The sequence below is a fragment of the Labeo rohita genome, chromosome 2 (assembly GCF_022985175.1).
Source record: "Labeo rohita strain BAU-BD-2019 chromosome 2, IGBB_LRoh.1.0, whole genome shotgun sequence".
Classification (NCBI taxonomy): Eukaryota; Metazoa; Chordata; class Actinopteri; order Cypriniformes; family Cyprinidae; genus Labeo; species Labeo rohita.
The window spans coordinates 37,531,096-37,558,032 of NC_066870.1; the positions used below are offsets into that span (position 1 = coordinate 37,531,096).

Below are 26,937 nucleotides of genomic sequence, written 5' to 3' on the forward strand. Positions count from 1 at the left end.
GTTAATCGATACTCGTTGATGGAGCGAATCGGAGCTGTCTAACCCGCTCGACCGGAGACGCTGATCGAAGAGGGAAGACGGCGGCTCGCGGACGACCTTGAGTTGTTACGACAGTCTCAGAGAAACTGTTTGCAGATTGTTCTGGTCAAGCACCGTCCACTTAGAGAGAACATCTGACTGACACATAAAGTGACTAACACTCTTAACAGTGAATTTCTAACAGCTAAGGGGCGTTGTAATAGATAATAACATTATACTTCTGCCAAACAATGTAGTTCCTCAGAAGCAGTTGTGGTTGCAACAAAGCGGTTGCCGAGCAACACACAAACATAAACAAAGGTGTATGTTTGTAGAGTAATTTATGACAGCTTAGAACACATCAGAATCAAGGACCAGAACTGTCTGTTATTTTATATACATTTTTTTTTTTTCAGTGAACAGTTCTTAAAAGAAAAGAACCAACCTGAAGAACATTTTAAAAAATATTTTTTTGTACCATAAAGAAGCTTTTCTGTATTTGAAAGGTTCCATGGATGTTCAAGGGTTTTCGTGGAAACATCAATGCCAGTAAAAAACATTTATTTTTAAGAGTGAATGATGTTATTTTTACTTTTACGAGCTGGTAAATATGGAAGGTAAAAAAAGGTAATTGCAACTTTTTATCTCACAATTCCATAAAAATAGAATTGTGAGATATAAATTCAGAATTGCAGTTTATATCTCACATTTGGGTCTTTTTTTCTCAAAATTGTGACTTTATATTAGAAAAGACCAAATTGTAATATATAAACTCCCAATTGTGAGGAAGTTAGAGATTGTGAGGTAAAGTTGCAATTACCTTTTTCATTTTTCAGAACTGTGAGTGGGGGAAAAGTCTTTTTTTTTTTTTTTTTTTTTAATATCTTGCAATTCTGAGAAGAAAAAAAGATGTAAGGCCCAAGTTGTGTGATTAAAAAATCACAATTACCTTTATGTTTTTATTCTATTGCGAAAATGGCCTTATAGAGGTAAATCTGAAAACGATGTACACTAAGTTTGAAAAAATTAAAGAACATTTTTTTTTAAACAGTCTCTTCTGCTCCTCAAGGCTGAATTTATTTGGTTAAAAATCCACTAAAAACAGTAAAAATGGTAAAAATGTGAAATATTATTACAATTTAAAATAGCTGTTTTCTATGTGAATATATTTTAAAATATAATTTATTTCTGTGATCAAAGCTGAATTTTCAGCATCATTACTCCAGTCTTCAGCGTCACATGATTCTTCAGAAATCGTTCTAATATACTGATTTGCTGCTCAAGAAACATTTCTGATTATTATAAATGTTGAAAACACTTAATAAATTTGTGCAAGCTGTGATTAATTTTATTTTCCAGGACTCACAGATGAATACAAAGTTAAAAAGTACAGCATTTATTTGAAATAGAAATCTTTTGTTGTGTCTTTACTGTCACTTTTGATCAATTTAATGCATCCTTGCTGAATAAAAATATTAATTTCTTTTAAAAAACATACTCCAAACTTTGGAGTCGTAAATATGTATATGTGAAAAGATCTCTGATTGAAAATAATTTAAAATGTAGCAGTAATTGTTTTCCTCTTATAATATGGCTCCTTGAATGCATCTTAGTTCATGGCCGTGTTATTCAGATGTTTATCAGAGGCAGAAACGCTCTCTGTCTGCCGTCTTTCTCATTGAGTCTGAAAATGAAAACAGGCCGAGTAATATTACAGGCATTTGTTTGCCTAAAGATTATTGTGCCTTGATACATCTTGATACTCATTTGAAGGGAGAAAAATGAGATCCAGACTTCATTCAGTCTGATGAAAAATACAGTAAAATTGTGAAATATTATTTCACTTTAAAATAACACTTTTCTATGTGAATATATTGTAAAATGTAATTAATTCCTGTGATTCAAAGCTGAATTTTCAGCATCATTCCTCCAGTCTTCAGTGTCACATGATCCTTTAGAAATCATTCTAATGTGTATTTTCTCTGTAAACTCATGAATGGAGCAGATTGTCCTCACCGCAGCCTGCAAATCTCAGTTGTTGCTGGATTACTGGAGTGTCTCGGCTTCATCCAACACCTCTAAACTGACCCAGATTCGGATTCAGGATGACCTCACTGTCACGAGTCCGGTGCAGCCATTATTCCGGCGGTCACCGTGGTAATCTGCGGTCACATGACTCCTGCTGTCAGGAGGAACAGGAGTCATTAGAAAAGCGGAGAGAATAAAACAATAAGCCAAGAGAGACTCAATAAGACATGTTACGACACAAAGCTACAACAGCTTTACCATGGTGAACGACCTTGTTTATAAAACGGCAATGTGATTAAAAAAGATCTTAATATAAATCTAAATATATGAAGTGTTTTCAACATTGACAATAATCATAAATGTATCTTGAGCAGCAAATCAGCATATTAGAATGATTTCTGAAGGATCATGTGACACTGACGACTGGAGTAATCATGCGGAAAATTCAGCTTCGCATCACGGAAATAAATTACATTTTAAAATATATTCATATAGAAAATAGCTATTATAAATTCTAATAATATATCACGATTTTACAGTTTTTAGAGTTTTCAGTTAACTAAAATGCAATTAAAATGACCAAATATAAAAAATATATTAAACTGTATTAAACTAATAACTAATAAAAACAATACAAATGAAAGAAAAACAGCAAAATTACTAAAACCTTAACTGAAATGCAATAAAAAATCACTAAATATAAAAATAAATTAATTAAATTATTAAATTAATAATAAAACAATAAAAGTGAAAGAAAGACAACAAAATTACTAAAGCTTTAAATTGCAATTAAAAGCAGTAAATATAAAAATAAATAAATTAAATTAAACTATATTAAATCATTAAATTATTAATAAAAACAAAATGCATTTAAAATAACTAAATATAAAGATAAATTAAATTAAACTATTAAATCATTAAATTAATAATAAATGAAAACAATACAAATGAAAGAAAAACAACAAAATTACTAAAACTAATTAAAATTCAATTAAAATCACTAAATATAAAAAAATATTTAATTAAACTCTATTAAATTGTTAAATTAATAATAAATAAAAACAAAAATGAAAGAAATTAAATTATAGAAATTAAAATCACTAAATTTAAAAATAAGATTAAAACTATATTAAATTAATAAATTACTAAATAAAAACAATAAAAATGAACGAAACTAAAATGCAATTAAAATCACTAAATATAAAAATAAATAAAATTATAACTATATTAAATGATTAAACTAATAATAAAAACAATAAAAATTAAAGATATTTATGATGCATTTAACATGTCATATGAAGTGTTTATCATCACGGTCTCTCACACTTATCAGATTTCATGTTTCACACTCTCTCAGGGGTCATAAATGTGGCTCCAGTCAGACTGTTAACCTGAATGATTGTGGTTTAGACGTCAGTGTTTATTACTGATCTGCTATTTAAAGCTGCATGAAACACTTACACCAGCATGTGCTACAGTATTTTTATTTAATAATATTAATACAACTTGTTTATACGCACTCAAATATTGTCCCAAACAGCTTGCAGTTTGCATAAAGGAGTTTGCAGTATCACACTTTCAATGCTGTTCTATTTGAGGTTAGATGTTGTCATTAAAAATAGCTGTTATTTGAGCTGTAATGTTTCTAAATCTGCTGTTTATGTTTTGCTCCATGTAAACAGCGCTTTACAGATAGTTGCATAACAAACCTTTCTGGTATTCTTGCATGTGTTGTGTATAAGTGACCAGATGGAATTTTTAACTTTAACTTAAAGGGACAGTTCACCCAAAAATGAAATTTGTCATATTTTACCAGCTCTCGAGTTGTTTCAAACCTGTATGTGTTTCTTTCTTCTGTTAAACACACAAGAAGATATTTCAAAGAATGTTGGTAACCAAACAATTGATGGCAGCCATTGACTTCCATGTTATGTTTTTCTATACTATGGAAGTCAATGGCTACCATCAGCTATTTTCATTTTTCAGATTTAATATTCTGGTTTTGTGTTCTTTAAAATGGATGCTTACTAATTTTCTGCGACTGTCGTCTTCTCTCGTCAGGCGATCATCAACAGCACGATCAGCCCCAACATGACATTCACTAAGACGTCTCAGAAGTTCGGTCAGTGGGCGGACAGTAGAGCGAACACCGTCTATGGCCTCGGATTTGCCACGGAGCAGCAGCTGCACCAGGTGTGGACGTCAGGACAATAAAACTGCTTTAATGGGTTGTTCATAGAGAAATGACATGTTGTGCAAGTACATGAATGCAAATGCTTCAAATGCAATTAAGAAGGTGGATAAAAACCAACATAACATAGTTTTACACAAACATGTTTGCAAATACTTGCATCACCTCTTATATAATACAGTATTATGTGGGGTTTTTTTTGCAGTTTGCTGAGCGTTTTAAAGAGGTGAAAGAAGCTGCACGTCTGGCCAGAGAGAAATCGCAGGACAAGATGGAGCTGAGCACCGCAGCACTCAGTATCGCAGCACCTCAGGTGCAACATCATTTATTTTCCATACAATACGAACTTAAACAGGTTGTGCAGGCATGTTTTTTGCTACTGTATTTTGAATTGATTTTTTTTTTTTTTTTTCTCAAGCCCCAGTTAATTTCTGACTCTGCTAGAAAGCACTTGCAACTAACTAGCAACTGCTTTGCAAAGTCAAACCTTAACAATCACATTGCATTGCCCAGCCAACAACTGGCAACACTGGCTAGCTTAGAACCAAACAGAAATGGCCTGCCAACCATTTAGAACTCCTGCATAGCAACACCCTGGCAACCCTGGTACTCACAACCATATAGCAGCTGCATAGCAACATCCCTGAAAACCACTCAACATTTTAGTAGCCTAGCAACACATTGAAGCAACTCTGTTGGAAGTATATAGCAGCATCCTTACAACCACTCACAACATTTTAGTGGCTGCATAGCAATACCCTGGCAACCCTGGCATTTACAATACCTTACCAGCTGGATTGCAATGCCCTAGCAACCACATAACATTCTGGCAGCCTGCATAGCAACACCTTGGCAACCACCCAACATTCTAACAGCGTGGCAACTCATTGAATCAGCTCCTTAGCAACCATACAGCAGCAACCTCACAACCACAGCACTTTAGCAGCTGCAAAGCGACCACCCTGGCAGAAAAACAACATTCTAGAATCCTGTCAAAATATTAAAGCTGCATAGCGACACCCTGGCAACCACCCAACATTCCAGAAGCCTGGCAATACATTGACGCCACTCCTTAGCAACCACATAGCAACATTCTCAACAACATTTTAGCAGCTGCATAGCAATGCCCTGGCAACCAACCAACATTCTAACAGCCTGAAGCAGCTCCTTAGCAATATCCTAGCAACTACTCACAACAATATAGCAACTGCATAACAACGCCTTGTCAACCACCCAACATTCTAGAAGCCTGGCATTGCATTAAAGCTGCATAGCAACACCCTGGTAACCCTGGCACTCACAACACTATAGCAACTGCATAGCAACACCTTGTCAACCACCCAACATTCTAGGAGCCTGGCATTGCATTAAAGCTGCATAGCAACACCCTGGTAATTTGCCACTCACAACACTATAGCAACTGCATAGCAACACCCTGGTAACCCTGACTCTCACAACACTATAGCAGCTGCATAGCAACACCTTGTCAACCACCCAACATTCTAGAAGTCTGACATAGCATTAAATCTGCATAGCAACACCCTGGTAATTTTGCCACTCACAATACTATAGCAACTGCATAGCAACACCCTGGTAACCCTGCCACTCACAACACTATAGCAACTGCATGGCAACACCCTGGTAACCCTGGCACTCACAACACTATAGCAGCTGCATAGCAACATCCTTGCAACCACGTAACATTGTAGGGCCCTGGCAAAGCATTGAAGCCGCATAGCAACACCCTAGCAACCCTGCCACTCACTACATTTTAGTATCTGCTTAGCAACGCCCTGGCAACCACCTAACATTCTAGCAGCAAGGCAACACATTGCAGCCACTCCTTAACAATCACATAGCAACATCCTAACAACCACTCACAAAACTTTAGCAGTTGCATAGCAACACCCTGGCAACCACCCAACATTTCAGCAGCCTGGCAACTCATTAAAGAAGCTCCTTAGCAACCACATAGCACTTTAGCAGCTGCAAAGTGACCACCCTGGCAGCCAAACAGCATTCTAGAATTCTGGCAATACATTAAAGACGCATATCAACAACCTTACAAGCACCCAGCATTCTAGCAGCACGGCAACACATTGCAGCCACCATTTACCAACCACATAGCAACATCCTAACAACCACTCACAACACTTTAGCAGCTGCATAGTAACTCACTGGCAACCATCCAACATTCTAGAAGCCTGGCAACGCATTGATACCACTTCTTAGCAACCATATAGCAACATCCTAACAACCACTAACAACACTTTAGCAGCTGCATAGCAACACCCTGGTAACCACCCAACATTCTAGAAGGCTGGCACTTTTGTGACGTCACTTTTTAACATCCACATGACAACATCCTAACAACCACTCGCAACACTTTAGCAGCTGCATAGCAACGTCCTGGCAATCCAGGCACTCGCAACACTCCAGTAACTCCGTGGTGACACCTTGGCAATGGCCCAGAACCCCCCTACCACTGACTTGTTTTGCTGTAGTTTCATCTGACAGATCTCGTGTGTGTGTGTGTGTGTGTGTGTGTGGTAAGTGAAGGGTTACTGTAATCTTAGAGCAGGATGAGCTGGGTCATTCGTCTCACTGGGAAGTGAGAGGAGAACTAGGACAGTGATAAAATTATCCGGAGCCATCCTGTTCGCTCTCCGCCAGTGTCTGTCTTCTCATACGATGTCGAGCTGCTCGTCTTTTCAGGTCATCGGGCTGTTAAAGGGCCGTTAGAGATGCAGACCTTTCAACCTCTTGACGAGCCGTTTGTTCTACTGTTCACACTCAATTCTGCACAATTTTAGAGTGTTAAACATGGTTGCATTTACACGCAGTTTGGTTTCAATCCAGAGTGACACATGAAATCTAGATTAGATCAAGATTCACAACTAAATTTTGATCATGAGTTTGGTCTGTTATTAGAGGTTAGAGGTTTTAGGCTTGATTTGGACTCTATGACAGAGGCTTATGAGTGTCTTTCCTTCAGTTACTCATTCATACAGACTGTATTAAGTCTTGCACCTGTTGTGAGAAAGACAATTTTAGAGTTGCAAATTCTGTTGTAAATCTCAAAGACAGTGAAAATTTGTTCAGTTGCAATCAGACTGGAGTTATAATTATTTTGCACATGCTAAGTAGAGTTCTCTAAGTTTGTGAAAAAGAAATGACGGCATTTCAGCAATAAAATAATTTAAAGGTATTAAAGTTTTTAATTTTTGAATGGCCTGTATTTTTTTTTTTTTCTGTCTAAAGTTTTGATAAGGTTGACATTATATCATGCTTGTGAGGTTTTACTGTAATATTAGCTATGAAATAAAAATTGTATGACTAAATTTAAAAGTATATTCTATAGATATATAAATATATTTAATATAAATATATTTTAAATATATTTATTTATGTAATTAATATATATATATATATATATATATATATATATATATATATATATATATATATATACACACACACACACACACATATATATTTTTAAATGTATTAATAATACATATATATGTATATGTATATATATTTATATTTATTTATTTATATATATATATATATATGTGTGTGTGTGTGTGTGTGTGTGTGTATAAAATATATATACACACACAGAATATAAAATATATATATATATATATAAGTATATTAATGAAATAAAACATATTTAAATATGTTTATTTATATCAATATATATATGTATTTTAAACTACTAAGATTTAAAACATTATGTATATTAAATATATTTAAATATTTAAACCATAATTTAATTGAATTATGTAGTAAAGACTTTACACTTAAGTATTGTCTTTACAGCTGTCAGGGTTATTTTAGTATTATTAGAGACACTTATAGTTTTTTTAATATTTTAAATTTTTGAAGAATTTATTTGAGATATTTTTTTCTTTTATTTTGATATTTTCATTTTATTTTATGTTACATTTGTAGTAATTTTGTTCTTTTTTTGTCATTTTCGTATTACTTTGTCTTTTTCTTATTTTAATTCATTTTTATTTCAACAAAAGTCTTTATTTTATTACATTAAATTAAATAAAGTTGAGTAAAGTTACCTTGTCAACTAGCTAAAAATATAGTAAGTTTAAGGGTTTTTATTCATTTTATTTCAATTGAAGTGTTTTTTTTTTTTTTATTTCATGTAAAGAAAGTTTTTTTTTTTTTTTTTTTTTTTTTTTTTTTTTCCTTTTATATTTTTAGTTCACTATAATAACCTGTAGCTGTCAATTTAAGTGTTTAATACTGGTTATAAATATCAAACCAATTATATATTTATTTGAGATAAATTGCAAATATATTTTGAAGTATTACAGTTGCCTCCAACCACTACAACATTTAAATTAATTAAACATATTATTGATCCTTTATGTATTTGAATGCACTAAATGTTTGTTATAGCAAAAGATGGCAGGTAGATTTGTAGAAGTGTGTGTGTAACATGCAAAAATGTCACATTCACCACACATGATAAATGATGTGAATGACTGTATCTTTTATCATTTTCTCTCAATGCTTTCAATCCGGACACCATCAGTTCTCTCAGGTGAGGTTTGACATTCACTCACACGCATCAGCATGTGCGCCACGATTAAGAGTTTTGTGGGAATAAAAGCAGTCGCTGTGGATGTAGTAAAGGGGGTTTGTGCTTTATCACACTCTAACACACACATCACGTGTCCCACAATCAGCTGAATCCCACGGTCAACCCTGTAGCATCATCTGCCACTGCAGGAGCAAAATCAGGTCATTTCACACGAGACAGAGACGGGCTTTCACCTTCACCAGAAACTAATCATATTTCATAACTGTAAATGCTGAAATAGAGTAAAATGACCAAGTGGAAATAATGATTTACAATGACAACTGAAAATTGTGTTAGGATTTTTTCACCGCTGGCCTATTTATAATGATACGATTCTGCTAATTATGGTAAATTAGCTCTCTTTTTATTATAACAAGATTGAGAATGTCCTTGTTATGCATTTTAAACTCACCTAATGGATCTGGCTCATTCATCAGCAGTGCCGTTTGTACTTGAAAATGTGTTTTTTTTTTTTTTTTTTTTTTTTTTTTTTTTAGTTAGGTTAATTTTGAACTTATGAAAAATACATAAATCTACACATCTTTCTATAAAATAAATTACTAATGTTAACTGAATATGGGGTTACAATCTTGAAAAGTACCAATATTTATTTTTTTATTTATGTACACTAGATTTTTAATGTTTTTTTTTTTAAAATGCTCACAAAGTCTGCATTTATTTGATCCAAAGTGCAGCAAAAACTGTAAAATTTGGAAATATTTTTATTCTTTAAAATAATTGTTTTCTATTTGATTATATTTTAGAATTTAATTTATTCCTGTGATCAAAGCTGAATTTTTAGCATCATTACTCTTGTCTTCAGTGTCACATGATCCTTCAGAAATCATTCTAATATGCTGATTTCCTGTTCAATAAACATTTTTGATATTTATTTTATTTATTTATTTTTTGTGAGCAGCAAATCAGAATATTAGAATGATTTCTAAAGGATCGTGTGACTGGAGTAATGATGCTAAAAATCATCTTTCAAATCACAGGAATAAATTATATTTTAAAATATATTAAAATAGAAAACGGTATTTTAAATAGTAGAAATATTTTACAGTTTTACTGTTTTTGCTGTACTTTGGATCAAATAAATGGTGAGCAGAAGAGACTTCTGTAAAAAAAAAAAAAAATAATAATAATAATTAAATATTACTGTGCAAATATATATAAATATATATAAATATAAATATATATATATATATAAATATATAAATATAAATATATATATATATATATATATATATATATATATACACACATATATATATAAATATAAATATATATGTTTAATGTGTTTAATACATGGAAATAATAAGTAGAAAACATAACTGTTTTAAATTCATTAAAATAATATATAAAGCACTTATTGTGTATATACACACAATAAAAAATGTATACATGATACATTTTTATGTATGAAGTCTATTAAATAAATACATATAAGACTGTAACCTGATATTTAGTTTAAAGTAGTTTTGGTAAAAATACCTGTGTAAATCACTTATTGTTTATATATACAGAATAAATATTTATATTTAATATAATATATATATATATATATGTTGGATATTATATTATATTTATAAGTACTTGATAGATAATTCCATATGATTACTTTATGTATAAAGCACAATTATTTATAATAATTTAATAATAAATTAATATTTTATTTAATAATATGAATTATTGTGTGTGTGTATAAACAAAAAAGGCCATGTATATATTTAGAATTTATATATTTACATTTTACAAATTACAAAATTACATATTTATATATTTAGAATGATAAATTACTGACTAAATTCTCTAAAACAGTTTAAAAAACAGTTTTGTTTTTTTTTTGTTTCACTTTTGTACCGTGTGATCAGACACAAAACTGTTAAAATGACAATTAAAATAGTTCAAATTATAATATACTGTAAAAATATTAGTACATACTGTAATGTATCTAGTAATCTATGACATATCTCTTTCTTAATATGCCGACATGTTAAAGATATTTAAAAATAAAAGTATTTTTGTTTGCATTACATGCCAAAAAAAAAAAAAAAAAAAATAACGTTTATTGAATAAGGTGAATGAGTTCAGTATCAATAGTAATTCATTAAGACACAACTCATGGATGGCCATGTTTTATATATGTATAAAATATCTACTTTACTCTACTACTAAGTTATGTTTTTTAGTGTAATACTCAGTTGTCTGTAAAAGGGATTTTCCTTGAAGTCTGTCAGTGTGAGTCAGACAGACGCTGAGCTGTCGATGTGTCTGGATTCATCTGATAACATTGTTCTTCTGTGTGTGTGTGTGTGTGTGTGTGTGTGTGTGTTGTAGGACTTGTCTGATGAGCTGCAGTCTCCTCCAGTGATGTGCGTGAACGGACCGGAGGACAAGCTCTTCCGGAGCCAGAGCGCTGACATTACTTTGTCCTCAGAGAAGGAGCGCATTAAGAAGATGCTCTCGGAGGGGTAAGACTTCAGCCGCATTCTCTGACCGCTCGTCCGCCTTTGCACATTTGCAGAAAAATACTGGCAAAGAAAATGTGTAACAACCATTTATTACACTATAATGGGTTTTTTCCTGCCTGAAAGAGCCCATAAAATGCCCCACTAAATTCAGCTTTCCTGAACACAGACAATTACAGGCCTGTTTGCCATGTGAGTTGTTGTAGCAACCGTTCTGAACACCCTAGCAACTTCGTAGCAACCGCCTCCAGCACGTTTGCATCACGGTACCCAATTTTGCACATGCAAACTAGTGATGCATCAACATTTTGGCAGTTTTGCAGAGCCAAAATCACTGAAGTGATGCATTGAAGATAAGCATGAATGAGCATCACAAGGTGTTGAAAGAAACAGATCAACTTATTGAAATGTCAAGTCTCATGTAATCGACCAACCAGTGTTTCTACCCACAAAAAGGCTTCACGTAACTTAATGTTTATCCTAAGGAAGTCATTTAATGTCTACAAACATATTAGTCAACTAGAAAAAAAAATACTTGCAGTATTACATATTTATTATGTTTTTGAGTGTTTATATTTCAACAATAAATTAGTGTGGAAATATAATTATATGATCAAAAAGTTAATATAAAAAATATGTACAATTTAAATGTTCAGGTTGATTAAATAAATATTCAGTGTTGATTTATAAATCTGATTAATTAATTCATTATTAAATAAACTTTTTTTTTAGTTTTCAGGTAAATTGTGGTATTTTAGTATCACTGAGTTACTATTATAGTTTTATTCATATTTTGAATCCATTTTTAATTTGATATATTCTGTTTTCATTTTAATTTTAGTTGAAGTGTTAGTTGTTTTGTTGTTGGTACTTTTTTATTTTTAGATTTTTTTTGTATGTTTTTATGTCTGTATACATTTATTATTACATTTTATTATTACATTTTTTTACTACATCAAGTTTAACTAAATTAAATAAGAATTATAGCTTTTGCAACTAGTTGAAAGAAATGTTTAATTTATTATTATATTTGTATTATATTTATTATACTTGTATTATTATATATTAAGTATTATTAATTATTAAGTATTATTTTGTGTTAAGTATTAAATATAATTCGGTATTGTTTTGAATTCATATTTATCTTTTAACTTTTTATTTTAATTTTAGTTGTCAATACATTTTTATTATTATTTGTAAATATTGTAATATTATTATATAATGTTAAAGTTGAATTTATTTTGATTCCAGTTTTGTTCTTTTTTAGTTTTTATTCATTTTTGTCATTTTTCTTATTATTTTACTAATATATATATATATATATATATATATATATATATATATATATATATATATATATACATACAATTTTTTTTTTTTCAGTTTTTTTTAGTTTCAGTTACCTATAATAACCCTGAAATGGAAACCTTAATTTTTACAGAAATGAGAATCCAAAATAAATTTTGGTGCATCACTAGCAATTATTTATTATTGATTTTTTTTTTTTTGTTTTTGTTTTTGTTTTATTTTATTTTATTTTATTTTATTTTATTTTATTTTATTTTATTTTATTTTATTTTATTTTATTTTATTTTATTTTGTTTTGTTTTGTTTTGTTTTGTTTTGTTTTGTTTTGTTTTGTTTTGTTTTATTTTATTTTATTTTATTTTATTTTATTTTTTATTTTATTTTATTTTATTTTATTCTATTTTTGGAGGTTTTCCATCCATGGTTCCTCTGACACGGTCATGTCAGGAGAGACGCTGTACTGATCTGCCATTAGTCTGATGAGTAATAAACATTCACACACTCACACTTACTCCTTTAATTTTCACCCGCTTGCTGTTGTGTTGGATCATCACAGGACTCTTTTGTAACAGGGTTTGCTATGGAGAGCGTCTGAATAGTTCTTGTAAAAGTAACCAGTCAAGAGCGTTTGCATGGGCCGACGCTCCGCTTTATTCCTGGAAACATTTCATGGCCTAAACGCCGCACAATTTTCTGCAAAATTACAGATGACATGCTGTTCTGAAAACTGTAGTAGTTTGCTTTTTTGACATTATTTTACAGACAAAATGTGAAAACAGTATACACCTGTATGATTTTAATTTCATTATTTTCTTTGTTGATGAAAGCGTTATTTTAGTATTGTTTATATACTTTTATAATTTATAGTATTAGAATTAAGTATTATTTTGAATTCATTTTTAAATTTCATTTTAAACTTAGGTGTCATTTTAATTGTTTTGTAATTTTATTTTAGTTTTATTCATTTTTATTGTTATTTTAATGTTGTTATTATTAGTTTAATTTATTTTTATTTTAGTTTTTGTTCAGTCTTTTTTGTCATTATTATTTTTTATATAATTTTATAACATTCATGTTTAAGTTTTTAATGTTGTGCTTTAACTTTTTCATACAATATTTATATTTTATTGTTTTCTGCTTTATTATGTTTAAATAGTTTTAGTTAACAATAATAACCCTGATTAGTCATTATCATAAAATGACCTTTGACCCCAGGGAAACCACATTGTTTATGTTGTCATGATGATTTGATGTTGCAATTTTGAATCTGATTGATTGGTTTAATGCTAAGTAATAACATTAGTATTTTATACAGTGTGTGTTTACTTTGATGCTCAGAGATCTACTGGATTTTCATGTGTTGAGATGGCGAGTGTTCGTGTGTTTTTCAGGTCGATCTGTGAGTTGAATCTGGAGGCCGAGCTCTTCACCTTACAGGACAGTAACTCGAAACTGGTGGCGGCGCTGCATGAGGCTAACGCTAACGTGGAGCAGTGGAAGAAACAGCTGGCGGCGTATCAGGAGGAGACCGAGAGATTACGAGATCAGGTGAAAATATGCTAAATATACACTGCTTTCAAGCAGTATGCAATGAGAAACGGGCTGCGAAAGCAGAAACTAGAATAAGGAGTCACTGTAATCAACAAGAGGAAATATTGATTGATTATCTGCAGCACTAAATTATTGTAGTTATTATTTGTTGTTTTAGTATTATTGATATACTTTATAGTTTTTGTTAATATTTTGAATTTCATTTTACTTTTTTTTTGTTAAATTTACTTAAAAAATTAGTAATTTTATTGTTTTTATCTTTTTTTTTTTTTTTTTTTTCATTTTTATCATTATTTAATCATTTTTTCAATCATTTTTGGTTGTCTTTTTATTTTGTATATAGTTTTTATTTATTTTTAAAATGCTTTTTTAATCTTTTATAGTTGTCTTTTTTTATTTAGTGTATATTTTTTATTTGTTGTTTTTTTTAAATCATTTTTAGTTGTCTTTTTTGTATATAGTTTTTATTTATTTCAAATGTTTTTTTTTAATCATTTTTAGTTGTCTTTTTTTATTTTGTATATAGTTTTTATTTAAAATGTTTTTTTATAATTTTAGTTGTCTTTATTTTGTATATAGTTTTTATTTATTTAAATGTTTTTAGCGTTTTTAGTTGTCTTTTATATTTTGTATATAGTTTTTATTTATTTAAAATATTTAATCATTTTTAGTTGTCTTTTTTTATTTTTATATAGGTTTTACATGTAGCAATTGTATATTGTTTTTTAATTTAATTTTTTTATAAATATATTTTAATTATTTTTCTTTTTAGTTTCATTTGGTTTTGGTCATTTTAGTACATTGTTAAACTAACTGAATATGAGAAATGTTGCCTTTATTGTTATTTTTTGTATTATTCTTTATTATTATTCATTTTTTTTAGAACTTTTTTACAAGACATTAATACAATAATTTCTAATAATTATTTTATTAATATTACAGAATTTTTATATCAATAGCAATTTAGCTTAAAATGTGTAAAAATCAAATATATATTTTACTATTTTTTTTTCCATTATCTCCATTATTTACATGATCTTTTTTCCGCTTTTTAATAATAATTAAAATGCATTTTCTGTGACATTGATAATAATCAGAAATGTTTCATGTAAAGCACTTTGACTAACATCTGTGTTGTATGTATGTATGTATATATAACTTGCCTTGCCTTAAATTAGAAAAAAAGGCAATTGAATTGACCTGGTTGATAATTTCAAGAGATTTAAGAAGAAAACCAAGTGAGAATCAAAAGCAAGAAACCGTCAGAGATGATCAGACTCTCCATCGATCGAACGGATCGTCATCATCACCCTTTCCTTTTCTCTCACATCTCAGCGTTTGCTCTCGTTATCGCCCAACGCTGCGTTTGCGCGAGGTGGCCCTCGATCTCGCTGCGTCTCTGAGCCCAGAACAGGCGACCAGGTGGTTGAAAATGGTTCATGTCTCACGGGACTGGAGGAAAAGAGGAAGAGAGAGAGATGTGGGGTGGTTTGTAGGACAGCAATATCCTACTTTCAATGGCCTAGTTAGGAGAACTGAAATATCACCAGGGGGAGCTGCCAGACCCTCCATTGGAAACTTTTTTTGCACTTTACACGGTTAAAAATAAGCCAGTCTCTCTTAAGGCCCTTCAAGTGCCACAGACCTTTAGGAGCTGCTCCTCTTTCTCCTGAGCGACTCGGTGTGTGTTTGCACTGCGTTTACTGCGGATACATGGAGTGAAAGAAACATCTGCTCGTCATCAGGGCTTAATGAAGGGAAAAAAAGCTTCTTAATTGACTATTAATTCATAGACATTTCATCAGCGTACATTACTCTAAAGGAAAAAAAGATTTCTTTTTCAAATAAATGCTGTTCTTTTGAATTTTCTAGAAGAATCCAGAAAAATAAAATGCATCATCATTTCCACAAGAAATGGCATAAATGTATTTACACAAGATTCACAATTGTATGCAGATTGACAGATATTATGACTTAGCTAAAATAATAATTTAATGTCAAAATTTATCATATTTTAGTAATCATTTGGCCTAACAAGGATAACTCATTTGTCTTTTTTTTTTTAAACTGATTTAAATTGTGCATAGTCAGGATGGCAAAATAAATATTTACAATAAGTTTTTTTTTTTTTTTTACGATCGTTTTATTAATAATTAAAATAATACTTTTTTGAGATTAATATTTTTAAAATGATATTTTAATAATATTTTAGCTTCAAAAATGTGTTTCTGTAGCATCTCACTTAAGCATTAATAATTAAAATAATAATTTTATAATATTAATATTTTTAAAATTATATTTTAATATTTTAGCTTTAAAAATGTTTCCGTAGCATCTCATTTAAGCATTAATAATTAAAATAATAATTTTATGATATTCATATTTTTAAAAGTATATTTTATTAATATTTTAGCTTTAAAAATGTTTACGTATGATCTCGCTTAAGCATTAATAATTAAAATAATAATTTTATAATATTCATATTTTTTAAAATTTTCTTTTAATAATATTTCAGCTTTATAAATGTGTTTCCGTAGCATCTCACTTAAGCATTCAGAATTAAACTAATAATTTTATGATATTTTTACAGTTATATTTTAATAATATTTTAGCTTCAAAATGTTTCTGTAGCATCTCACTTAAGCATTAATTAAAATCATTTTATATTCATATTTTTAAAATTATATTTTAATATTATTTTAGCTTTAAAAATATTTCCATAGCATCTCACTTAAGAATTAATCCTTAAAATAATTTTATGATATTAATATTTTTAAAATGATATTTTAATAATATTTTAGCTTTAAAATGTGTTTCGGTAGCATCTCACTTAAGCAAAAATGTATTTATTATGTAGATTTTATTATATTTTATTTTTTTGATTACATGACATTTTTAACAAAAAAATTACTTAATTAATTATTTTAGAATTACCGTTTATTTAATTAATTTTTAATGAATTAATTTTAATACAATTACATGCTTTTTACTAATGTTTTCTGCTTTTGTCCATTATTTTATTCATAATTAAAATAATGTAGTAATATTTTCTATTTAATGTTATTTTTTAATTTACATTTTATTAATAGTTTAGCTTTTAAAAATATGTTTTCAACATTGATAATAATCAGAAATGTTTGTTGAGCAGCAAATCAGCATATTAGAATGATTTCTAAAAGATCATGTGACACTGAAGAGTGGAGTAATGATGCTGAAAATTCAGCTTTGATCACAGAAATAAATTTCATTTTAATATATATTCACACAGAAAACAGCTATTTGAAATTGCAATAATATTTCACAATATTACTGATTTTACTGTATTTTTAATCAAATAAATGCAGCTTTGGTGACTTCAAAACCCAACCACAATTTGATTGTTTGTGAATTTTGCACAGAATTTATACTTATGCGTTTGTACTGACAGTGGACAGAAATATCGAGATTGTCGCGTCACACCTGGTTAAAACGCGGCGTGAAACACTCGGCCCAGTTTCCTTTCTACTGTCCTTTACTGTCGGCTGTGATGCATTATTCAAATATAATGGCTGAATAATCACTGAATGTCTATGTAGGTCAGCGCGGGGCTTTATGACGGCCATTATGCTGGAGATTCAGTCCGAGTGAAGTTCTAAGATGATTTCACGCTGAAGCAGAACAGACTGTGTGTTTGTAGCGAAATGAGCAGGCAGGTCAGTGTGTGAGTCATGAGCGCTTTCATCTGAGCTTCAAAACATCACACATGCTCTAAACTCACTGTCTTATCAATAAGAGCCCGTTTCCTGGAAAGACGCCTGCGAGAACGGACCGTTCTGTGAATTAGAGCTGCAAAAATAATCACTGTTTTCAAACAGGTTTCTCAGAAACGCCACAATAGTCCATCACGCGGCTCTCTTTCATATGAAAGGGACAGGAAACATCCTTTATACTGTATTCATGGTCTTCTGAACTCCTTTGATGCTTTGTGTGATGAAAAGACTGATATTAAGTTCATTAAAGACAGACTATGCACAGTTGAAATCAGATGTTCAGTTAATAATGTATTAATAATACATTTTAGTACAGCACAGAAATGGCCTAAATGTACTATGTTCACACAGGATTCACAATTGTATAGAGATTGACTGCTTTTTTTTTTATTATTATTATTTTAATTATTGCTAAAAGTATTTAATAATGTTAAAAATGATTGTATAATATTATATAAAAAATTAAAAACTATTTTTATTTTTGTAAAAAATATAAAATATATTTTGTAAAAATAATTTGACTTAAAGAGTCACATTAAATTCATTATTACCTGAAAATCTGATTTAAATTGTGCATGGTCAGGATGGCAAAATAAATATTATTTGAGTTTAATGTGGAAAAAATTTTTCTTTATTTTTTGCACTTTGCATTTTTTTCCATATTAAATTATTTTAATAATAATTCAAGTAATAATTTAATGATGTTAATATTATATAGCACGAATGGCTGTTATGTGAAAATCAACATTTTTTTTCTTTACGTCTAATTTCAATCTATTCTACTTCCAAATATATTTGAACTTTTTTTTGTTTTTGTTTTTTTGTTTTTTTGCTTTTTTTTACATTAGTGTTATTTTAGTAATAATTAAAATAATTTAATGTTTATGAATGTATTTTTTTTTAAATAATGATTTTGCTTAAAATGTATGGGATTATTTTTGTGCCAATAAGAATGAACGTAACTTTATAAAACTGAACGTAACTTTCCAATAAACGATCAAAAATATGCCACTGCAAAAGAAGAAAAACACAATGAAAATGAAAAAATGAACTCAGTCGCACGAATTTAACATGCTCTTCAAATATGCTTCATTCTTTGTTAATGATTTTCAAAGAATCATTTTCGCGAATCATGGATTCTGAATGCGTTGCCACAGCTTTCGCTTACGCTTCGCAAATTTTTGTTTGTTGTTTTGGCACAAACCTCTCGTGGGGGCGGGCTTAACAGCGATCTACTCTGATTGGCTAATGAGCTTTTGATGGACAGTTGCTCTCTGAACTGGAAGCACGGACGGTGACGTCAGTGGCGCAATACGTCGTGCTTTGTTTATAGAAACTATCAGAACTGTTGCACACTGTACATGAATAAAACTTTTATCGATGTTATTGATTAACGTTACTTTAGCAACACGAACCTACTTCAAGCTGCCCTGAGGGACAAGCTGAGGTGGAAGATGATGCTGCTCCGTGTCTTTCCTGGGAGCTCATCTTTAGAAACTAAGAGACGACCGTAGGTGAAATACTAATAACATTAATACTTAATATAAACAAAGCACGACGTATTGCACACCGCAACAACTTTCCAATATGTGCGCCACTGACGTCACCGTCCGTGCTTCCAGGTCAGAGAGCAACTGTCCATCAAAAGCTCATTAGCCAATCAGAGTAGATCGCTGTTAAGCCCGCCCCCACGAGAGGTTTGTGCCAAAACAGCAAACGAAAATTTGCGAAGCGTAAGCGAAAGTTGTGGCAACGCATTCAGAATCCATGATTCGCGAAAACGATTCTTTGAAAATCATTAACAAAGAATGAAGCATATTTGAAGAGCATGTTAAATTCGTGCGACTGAGTTCATTTTTTCATTTTCATTGTGTTTTTCTTCTTTTGCAGTGGCATATTTTTGATCGTTTCTTGGAAAGTTACGTTCAGTTTTATAAAGTTACGTTCATTCTTATTGGCACAAAAATTATCCCATAAAAATGCATTTATGTAACAGTTTAAGCATGAATGGCTATTATGTAAAAGGCAAATATATATTTTAGGAACATTTTTTGCTTTTTTTTACGTTTGTGATTTTAAGACTTTTTATTAAAATTAATTTATTAAAAATATATCTCTTTAAAAGAAAGTCAAACATGTATTTACAAACATTATTTTTTTTAACATCTAATTCAGTTTCATCTATTTTAAAAAATCTAATAGTTTAACTTTTTTCAATCAAAGTGTTATTTTAGTAAGTTAAATTCCTAATGAAATTTTTATTAATGCAGTTTTTAAAAAAAATAATGATTTAGCTTAAAATGCATTTTTGTAACATCTTAAGCATGAATGGATATTATGTAGAGGGCAAATATATTTTTATTAACATTTTGCTTTTTTATATTTGTTATTTAAATAATTTGTATTAAAATTAATTTATTAAAAATAATAATAATTTAGCTTAAAAATGCATTTCTGAAATTTCAAAAAAATCTAATATTTTAACTTTTTTTCAGTTAAGTGTTATTTTAGTAATAATTATTTGTACTTAAATTACATAATTAATAATTACATTTTTATTCATGCAATTTTTTAAAATAACAATTAAGCTTAAAAATGCATTTCTGTAACATCTTAAGTATGAATGGCTATTATGTAGAGGGCAAATATATTTTTATGAACTTTTTTTACTTTTGGTATTTTAATAATAATAATTATTATTTTTGAAATAATTAGCTTAAAAATGTATTTCTGTAATGTCTCATTCAAACTGTTATGTAGAAGTCAAATACATTTTTACAAACTCTAATAATTAAAATGTTAGGTAAAATCGAAGAATCATTTTGGAATTTGTTTCTGACTCAATGAGTCGAATCCAACTGAATCATGAGGAGCCTCAAGATAGTGAAACTTTTGAAAAGTCCCATTTCATTTTCTTATGAGTCATATTAATGAAGTCAATTGGATTTTAAGGACTTTTTATGTACTTTTGCACATGCCACATGTATCTGAGCACACTGTGTTAATTGCACACATCATCAGTGTTAACGACGGCTCTGACAGATCATTTATTGTGTGTTTGTAGGTGGCGGATCTGGAGGCTCACGGCGGTCAGGGACCCAGCGACATGCTGAAAGATGAGCTCACTCAGTCTCTGGAGGAGCTGGAGAACCTGCTGAAGGCAAAGGACGAGGTGAGACACACACACACACACACACACACACACACACCCCACACACGTCTCTGTCTGACGGAGGGGAGAGTCCAGCGACCTACAGGTGCACTTTACTGAAAGTCACTAGTCCAGTTACTGCAATCAGCAAGGCCTCGCTGTATTATATGTTTCTGCACATTATTGCATCTCTGTGCATTTCAGGAGATCCGTATTCTTCAGAGTAAGAAGTCCAACTTCCATGAGCTGGAACAGGAGAGAGAAGAAGCCATTCACAGACTACAGGTGAATGCTTTACATCCATAAAACATTTCAGTACAATAAAACGTAGACGCATTTTAAAGTATTTAACTATGCACTTTAATGCATCACAGAAATGTCATAAATGTATTTACACAGGATTAGCAGTACTATAAAAACTATAATGTAATTATTTAATTATTTTTATCATAGTTTTTTAAATTATATTTTTAACCACTAATAAATTATTATTATTATTATTTTTTTATATCATTATTATTCTTTTATATCATTAAAATAATTTAATAATATTGTAATAAGAATTTAGCTTAAAAAATCTTTTTTAAGGATTTTTTTTTTTTTGCATTTGTTACATTTACATTAAATTATTGTTTTCATTTTAATTATAAATTAAATAATTTAATATTTTTAAAATAAAAAACTATTCAATAATAATTAAATAATTATTTTTTTTTTCTAAAATTAAAAAAAAAAGTAAAATAAAAAATGTAAATAAAAATATATTTTAATAATTTTGAATAACATTATTATTATTATTATTATTATTATTATTATTATTATTATTATTACATTTACATTCAGTTATTATTTTATCATTTTTTTAAATTATATTTTTACCATTAACAAATGATGATGATGATGATAATGATGATGATTATTATTATTATTATTATTTTTATTTTATTTCATTAAAATAATTTAAGAATTTAGCATTTCACACATTTCTGGATTTTTTTTTTTGTTTGTTACATTTACATTAAATTATTGTTTTAATTTTAATCAGAAATTAAATAATTAAATTTTTTTTAAATAAAAAACAATATTTAAAACAAAAAAATGAAATTAAAAAATCATATTTTAATAATTAATTAAAATAATGTAATACATTTTGTTTGTACAAAAATGTAGTATTATTGTAATGTTGTTACATTTACATTAAATATTTTAACTTTAATTTATTACTTATTTATTACTTACTTTATTAAAATACAAATTTAGTACTAATGACTAATTTTTAAACTAATTATATTTCAATAGTAATTTATTTAAAATAATAATGTAATTAACAATTATTATATATTACGAATGATAATTTAACTTAAAACTGAATGTAATGTTCAACTTTAATGGCTTGAGCACTTTAAAAGATGAAATAAAAATAATAATAATAATAGTAACTGTATAGAGATTGACCACTATTGATGTTGTTTTTGTTGTTGTTTGCTTTTTTTCTTTCTTTTTTAAATTTGCTTTAGAATAAGATAACAAGACACGTTTTTTTTTGTTTGTTTTAGAACAAGATAACAAGACAAAGTAGGACATACAGAGAAATGGTACAGCATAAGAGAAAACAGTGCTGTAAATAGAAAGCAACTCTGACAATAAACAAACAAGCTAAGGCAAAACAAGGGCACAAACAATGAAATTAAATTTATTTTTGTTTAAAAAAATTGTGCTTTTTTTACATAAGATTTGAATATTTAAATTATTATTTTAATAATAATAATAATAATAGTAAAAGTTATTATATATTAATTATAATTGATCTTAAAAATGGTCACATTTTGTAACATTCAGCTTAAGAATGAAGCTGTTATGTAAAATTAAATACATTTTTACAAATGCTTTAATATATTAGATTTAAAAAAAAAATAAATTTTTATAAAGAGCGATCACTAGTGTTTTTACATTTACATTATATTAATATTTTAATAGTTCAAATAATTTTAAGCTCATTTTTAAAAATATATATTTTAGATAAATATATTTTTGGCATGCCCTTCTGTAACATATCTATAAAAATCTAATGCATTTTAATGAACATTTTGTAATTACTGTGAAAGCTCTGTGACGTGCTGTAAATGACCACGAACTGTGTTTTCCAGGAGCTGGAGATGCGTAACGTTGAGCTGGAGCGTCGCGTGCAGAACGCCGAACAGAACCTGTCGTCGGCGCTGGAGGATCGCGAGCGGGCCGAGAACGAGGTGCAGAGAGTCATTCAGATCCTCGACGTCAAGATCTTCGACCTCAACGACCTCCGGCAGAGTCTGGTCAAGCTGATCAGCAAATAGTGTGACGTGAGAGACGGATACCGTCGGTACCTGCTCAGTCTCCCTGCTTTCTTTTCTTTCATCTTCAATTTGCACTGAAAGCTCTTTCTGTTCCAGTCTAGCAATAACTTCAGCGACCAGGATGTTACGACGGTAGATGGTGAACCGCACTGTTACGGTACGGCACAAGTTAGGAGGGGACGTTTATTTTTGATACGCTCTTTGTCAGAAACACTAGTGCTGTGTGACGTCTTTACAGGATCATAATTAGTTTTTTTTTATTATTATTATTATTATTTTTTTCGTGCTAAGTCAACAATAGGGCTGGAAATAATCGATTCACAAACGCATCACAATCATTTCTCCAATGTCTCAAAAAAAATATATTGAAATTTTATTTGAAAGTATTGTTTAGTGCAGTGCAAGTTATTTACATTTTGCATCTACATTTATTTATTTTTTTATTATTTTACATATAAATATTATATAATTAAAATAATAATTTAATTGTAATCATTAAAAAATATATATTTTAATAATAATAATAATTTAACTTTAAAATTCACCCATTTCTGTAAAATTCTGGCTGTAGCAAAGTAAATTTAATTTTTTATGAACACTTTAAAAGATTAGGTTTAAAAACTCATTGTATAGAGAGAGAGACCTCTTTTCCTTTTTTTTTTTTTTTTTTTTTTAACATCTACATTTTAATGTTTTAAATTATTATTTTAGTTATAAATACATAATTAAAATAATAATTTAATACAATTGCAATCATTTAAAAAATATATATTTTAATAATAATAATTTAACTTTTAATTAGGTTTAAAAACCCATTATAAAAACTAGATAGAGAGTTTTAAATTATTATTTTAGTTATAAATACCCTTTTTATATATTTTAATAATAATAATTTAACTTTTAATTAGGTTTAAAAACCCATTATATAGAGAGAGACCCTTTTTTCCTTTTTTTTGTACATCTACATTTATTTATTTTTTTAATTATTATTTTAATTATAAATATTATATAATTAAAATAATAATTTAATACAATTTAATTAAAATGTAATCATTAAATTTTTTTTATATTTTAATAAAAATAATTTAACTTTAAAATTCCCCCATTTCTGTAAAATTCTGGCTGTAGTGAAGTAAATTTAATTTTTTATGAACACTTTAAAAGATTAGGTTTAAAAACACATTGAGACCTCTTTTTTCCATTTGTATTTATTTTTTTACATCTGCATTCAGTTATTATTTTAAATCATTATTTAATTATAAATATTATTGTATAGTTAAAATAATATTATTTAAATAATGTTTAAATAATATTATTTAAAAATTCAACTTCAGCAAGAAGGGCTGTTATGTCAAAGTCAATTTTTTTTAACACATTTTTTTTGTGTTTTTCATCTACATTTAATTATTTGAAATTATTATTTTATTTATAAATATTATATAGTTATAGTAGCAAAATGTCATAATATTCTAATAATTAAAAATATATATTATTTTAAATAATCATTTAAAAATTCACACATTTTTGTAACATTAAACTTAAACGTCAAATTAAAATCAAAATCACACATTTAAAATCAGTTTAGAATTTAATCATGGCTCTGTGAATCGAAATCTTATTGAATCATGAGTTTTAAATAATATTTATGTGTGATTTAGTTTATAACCAAAACAAATTTGTAGCAAAGATCTTTGGCTCAAACGCCAAACTTTTGGGAGACGCGAGTGAATATATGAGTGAAAATGATGTTTACCATTTTAGAGAGTCATGAATGAGCTTCTGTGCCGTGGAGTTTGTTTTTCTGAATGTCAGCTGGGCGTGAGTGGAAACCAAAGACCAGCTTGAATGTGGCGGCAAACGCCTCTCTGTGTTCATACTGTGGAATGCTTAGTTTAGACGACAGCACTGATATACAGCATTAAATAGTAGCTGCATTGGCAGAAATATACGAGTAGGTAGAAATAAACAATTCTGTTGTGATAGAATATTAAGATCCCTTGAACTCACAGGGAATTTATACTTAGGAATAGCTGTAGTTCTTCATTGAGGAATGGATTCATGAATGTGCTTGGATGCATCTAGTCTAGTTGCTTTGTGCAGCTCTAAGGCTTCAAACTTTAATTTGATTAAGGAAGAGTTCGACAAAAAAATGAAAATTTGTTAAATGTGCTCACCCTCAGGTCGTCCAACATGTAGACGAGTTTGTTTTTGTGGCAAGTGGCTTTCCATCACTTGCTCACCAATGGATCCTCTGCGGTGAATGGGTGCCGTCACATTTTTTATTTTTTTTTAGCTTTATTTATTTAATTTATTTATTTTATTTTTGCATTTTTGGTATCTACATTCAAATATTATTTTAAATTGTGGTTTTAATTTAAATATTATTTTATTAAAATATGAAAACATTATATTTTAATAATTTATTCACAAATTTGTGTACAGCTGAGAATGGATTGAATTACATTCAGTTACTGATGTGATTTATTACAGTTACAAATGTTCAAAAGTCCTGGAAAATGTAATATTTAAACAATGGTTTAAATTTGATTTATTTAAATATCAACTTTGCTAACTATTATGTTTGCTGAATTAATGCCCAATAAAATGCATGTTTAAAAATACTAAATGCATGATTTAGAACAATATTATTATTAAGTAATGATTGCATGTTTTAACATTTTTTTTTTTTTTTTATTTTATTTCTACATTCAATCATTATTTTAAATAAAATATTAAAACATTACTAATTACATTACTTGTTGTTATATTATTATTATTTTTTTTTTTTTTTTTTTTTTTTTTTTTTTTTTTTTTTTTTTTTTTTTTTTTGCATTTTTTTTGCATTTTTTTGCATTTTTGTATATCTACATTCAATTATTATTTTAAATTGTGGTTTTAATTTAAATATTATTTTGTTGAAATATTAAAACATTACTAAATTGTTAATGTTAAAATGTTTATATTTTAATAATTTAGTTTAAAAAATTCAGAAATTTCTGTACAACTGGGATTGTATTGAGTTACATTCTGTTACTGATGTGATTTTATTGCAATTACAAATGCTCAAAAAAAAAAAAAAAACAATCCTGGGAAATGTAATATTCAAACAAATAGTTTAAATTTGATTTATTTAAATATCACAACTTTGCTAAGTATTGTGTTTGCTCAATTAATGCCCAAGCAAATGCATGTTTAAAAATACAAAATGCATTATTTAGAACTTTTGTAAAATTCTAGTTGTATTATTATTATTTTATTTTTTATAATTTATTTATTTTTATTTTTTATGTTTACATTCAATTATTATTTTAAATTGTGGTTTTAATTTAAATATTATTTTGTTAAAATATTAAAACATTGCTAAATTGTTAATGTTAAAATGTTTATATTTTAATAATTTAGGTAAAAATGTACAAATTTCTGTACAACTGGGAGTGTATTGAGTTACATTCAGTTACTGATGTGATTTATTGCAAATACAAATTCTCAAAAAAAAAAAAAAAATCCTGGGAAATGTAATATTTAATA

At 28.6% G+C, this 26,937-nt stretch overlaps 1 protein-coding gene across 2 annotated transcripts in view; it reads left to right on the top strand.

The window, feature by feature from the left end:
- The window catches only part of LOC127181066 (homer protein homolog 3), a 36,434-nt gene extending 12,380 nt beyond the window's left edge, over window positions 1–24,054 (top strand). The window contains exons 4-11 of one of the 2 annotated variants that reach the window (XM_051135571.1): window positions 4,108–4,239; window positions 4,443–4,550; window positions 11,187–11,320; window positions 14,017–14,173; window positions 20,990–21,097; window positions 21,281–21,361; window positions 22,633–22,671; window positions 23,224–24,054. In XM_051135571.1, the coding sequence (XP_050991528.1) occupies window positions 4,108–4,239; window positions 4,443–4,550; window positions 11,187–11,320; window positions 14,017–14,173; window positions 20,990–21,097; window positions 21,281–21,361; window positions 22,633–22,671; window positions 23,224–23,409 (945 nt within the window). In that variant the 3' untranslated portion in view covers window positions 23,410–24,054. The remainder of the gene's footprint in view (window positions 1–4,107; window positions 4,240–4,442; window positions 4,551–11,186; window positions 11,321–14,016; window positions 14,174–20,989; window positions 21,098–21,280; window positions 21,362–22,632; window positions 22,672–23,223) is intronic. The other variant, XM_051135579.1, reaches the window with a different exon arrangement.
- The last annotated feature ends 2,883 nt before the right edge of the window (window positions 24,055–26,937 follow it).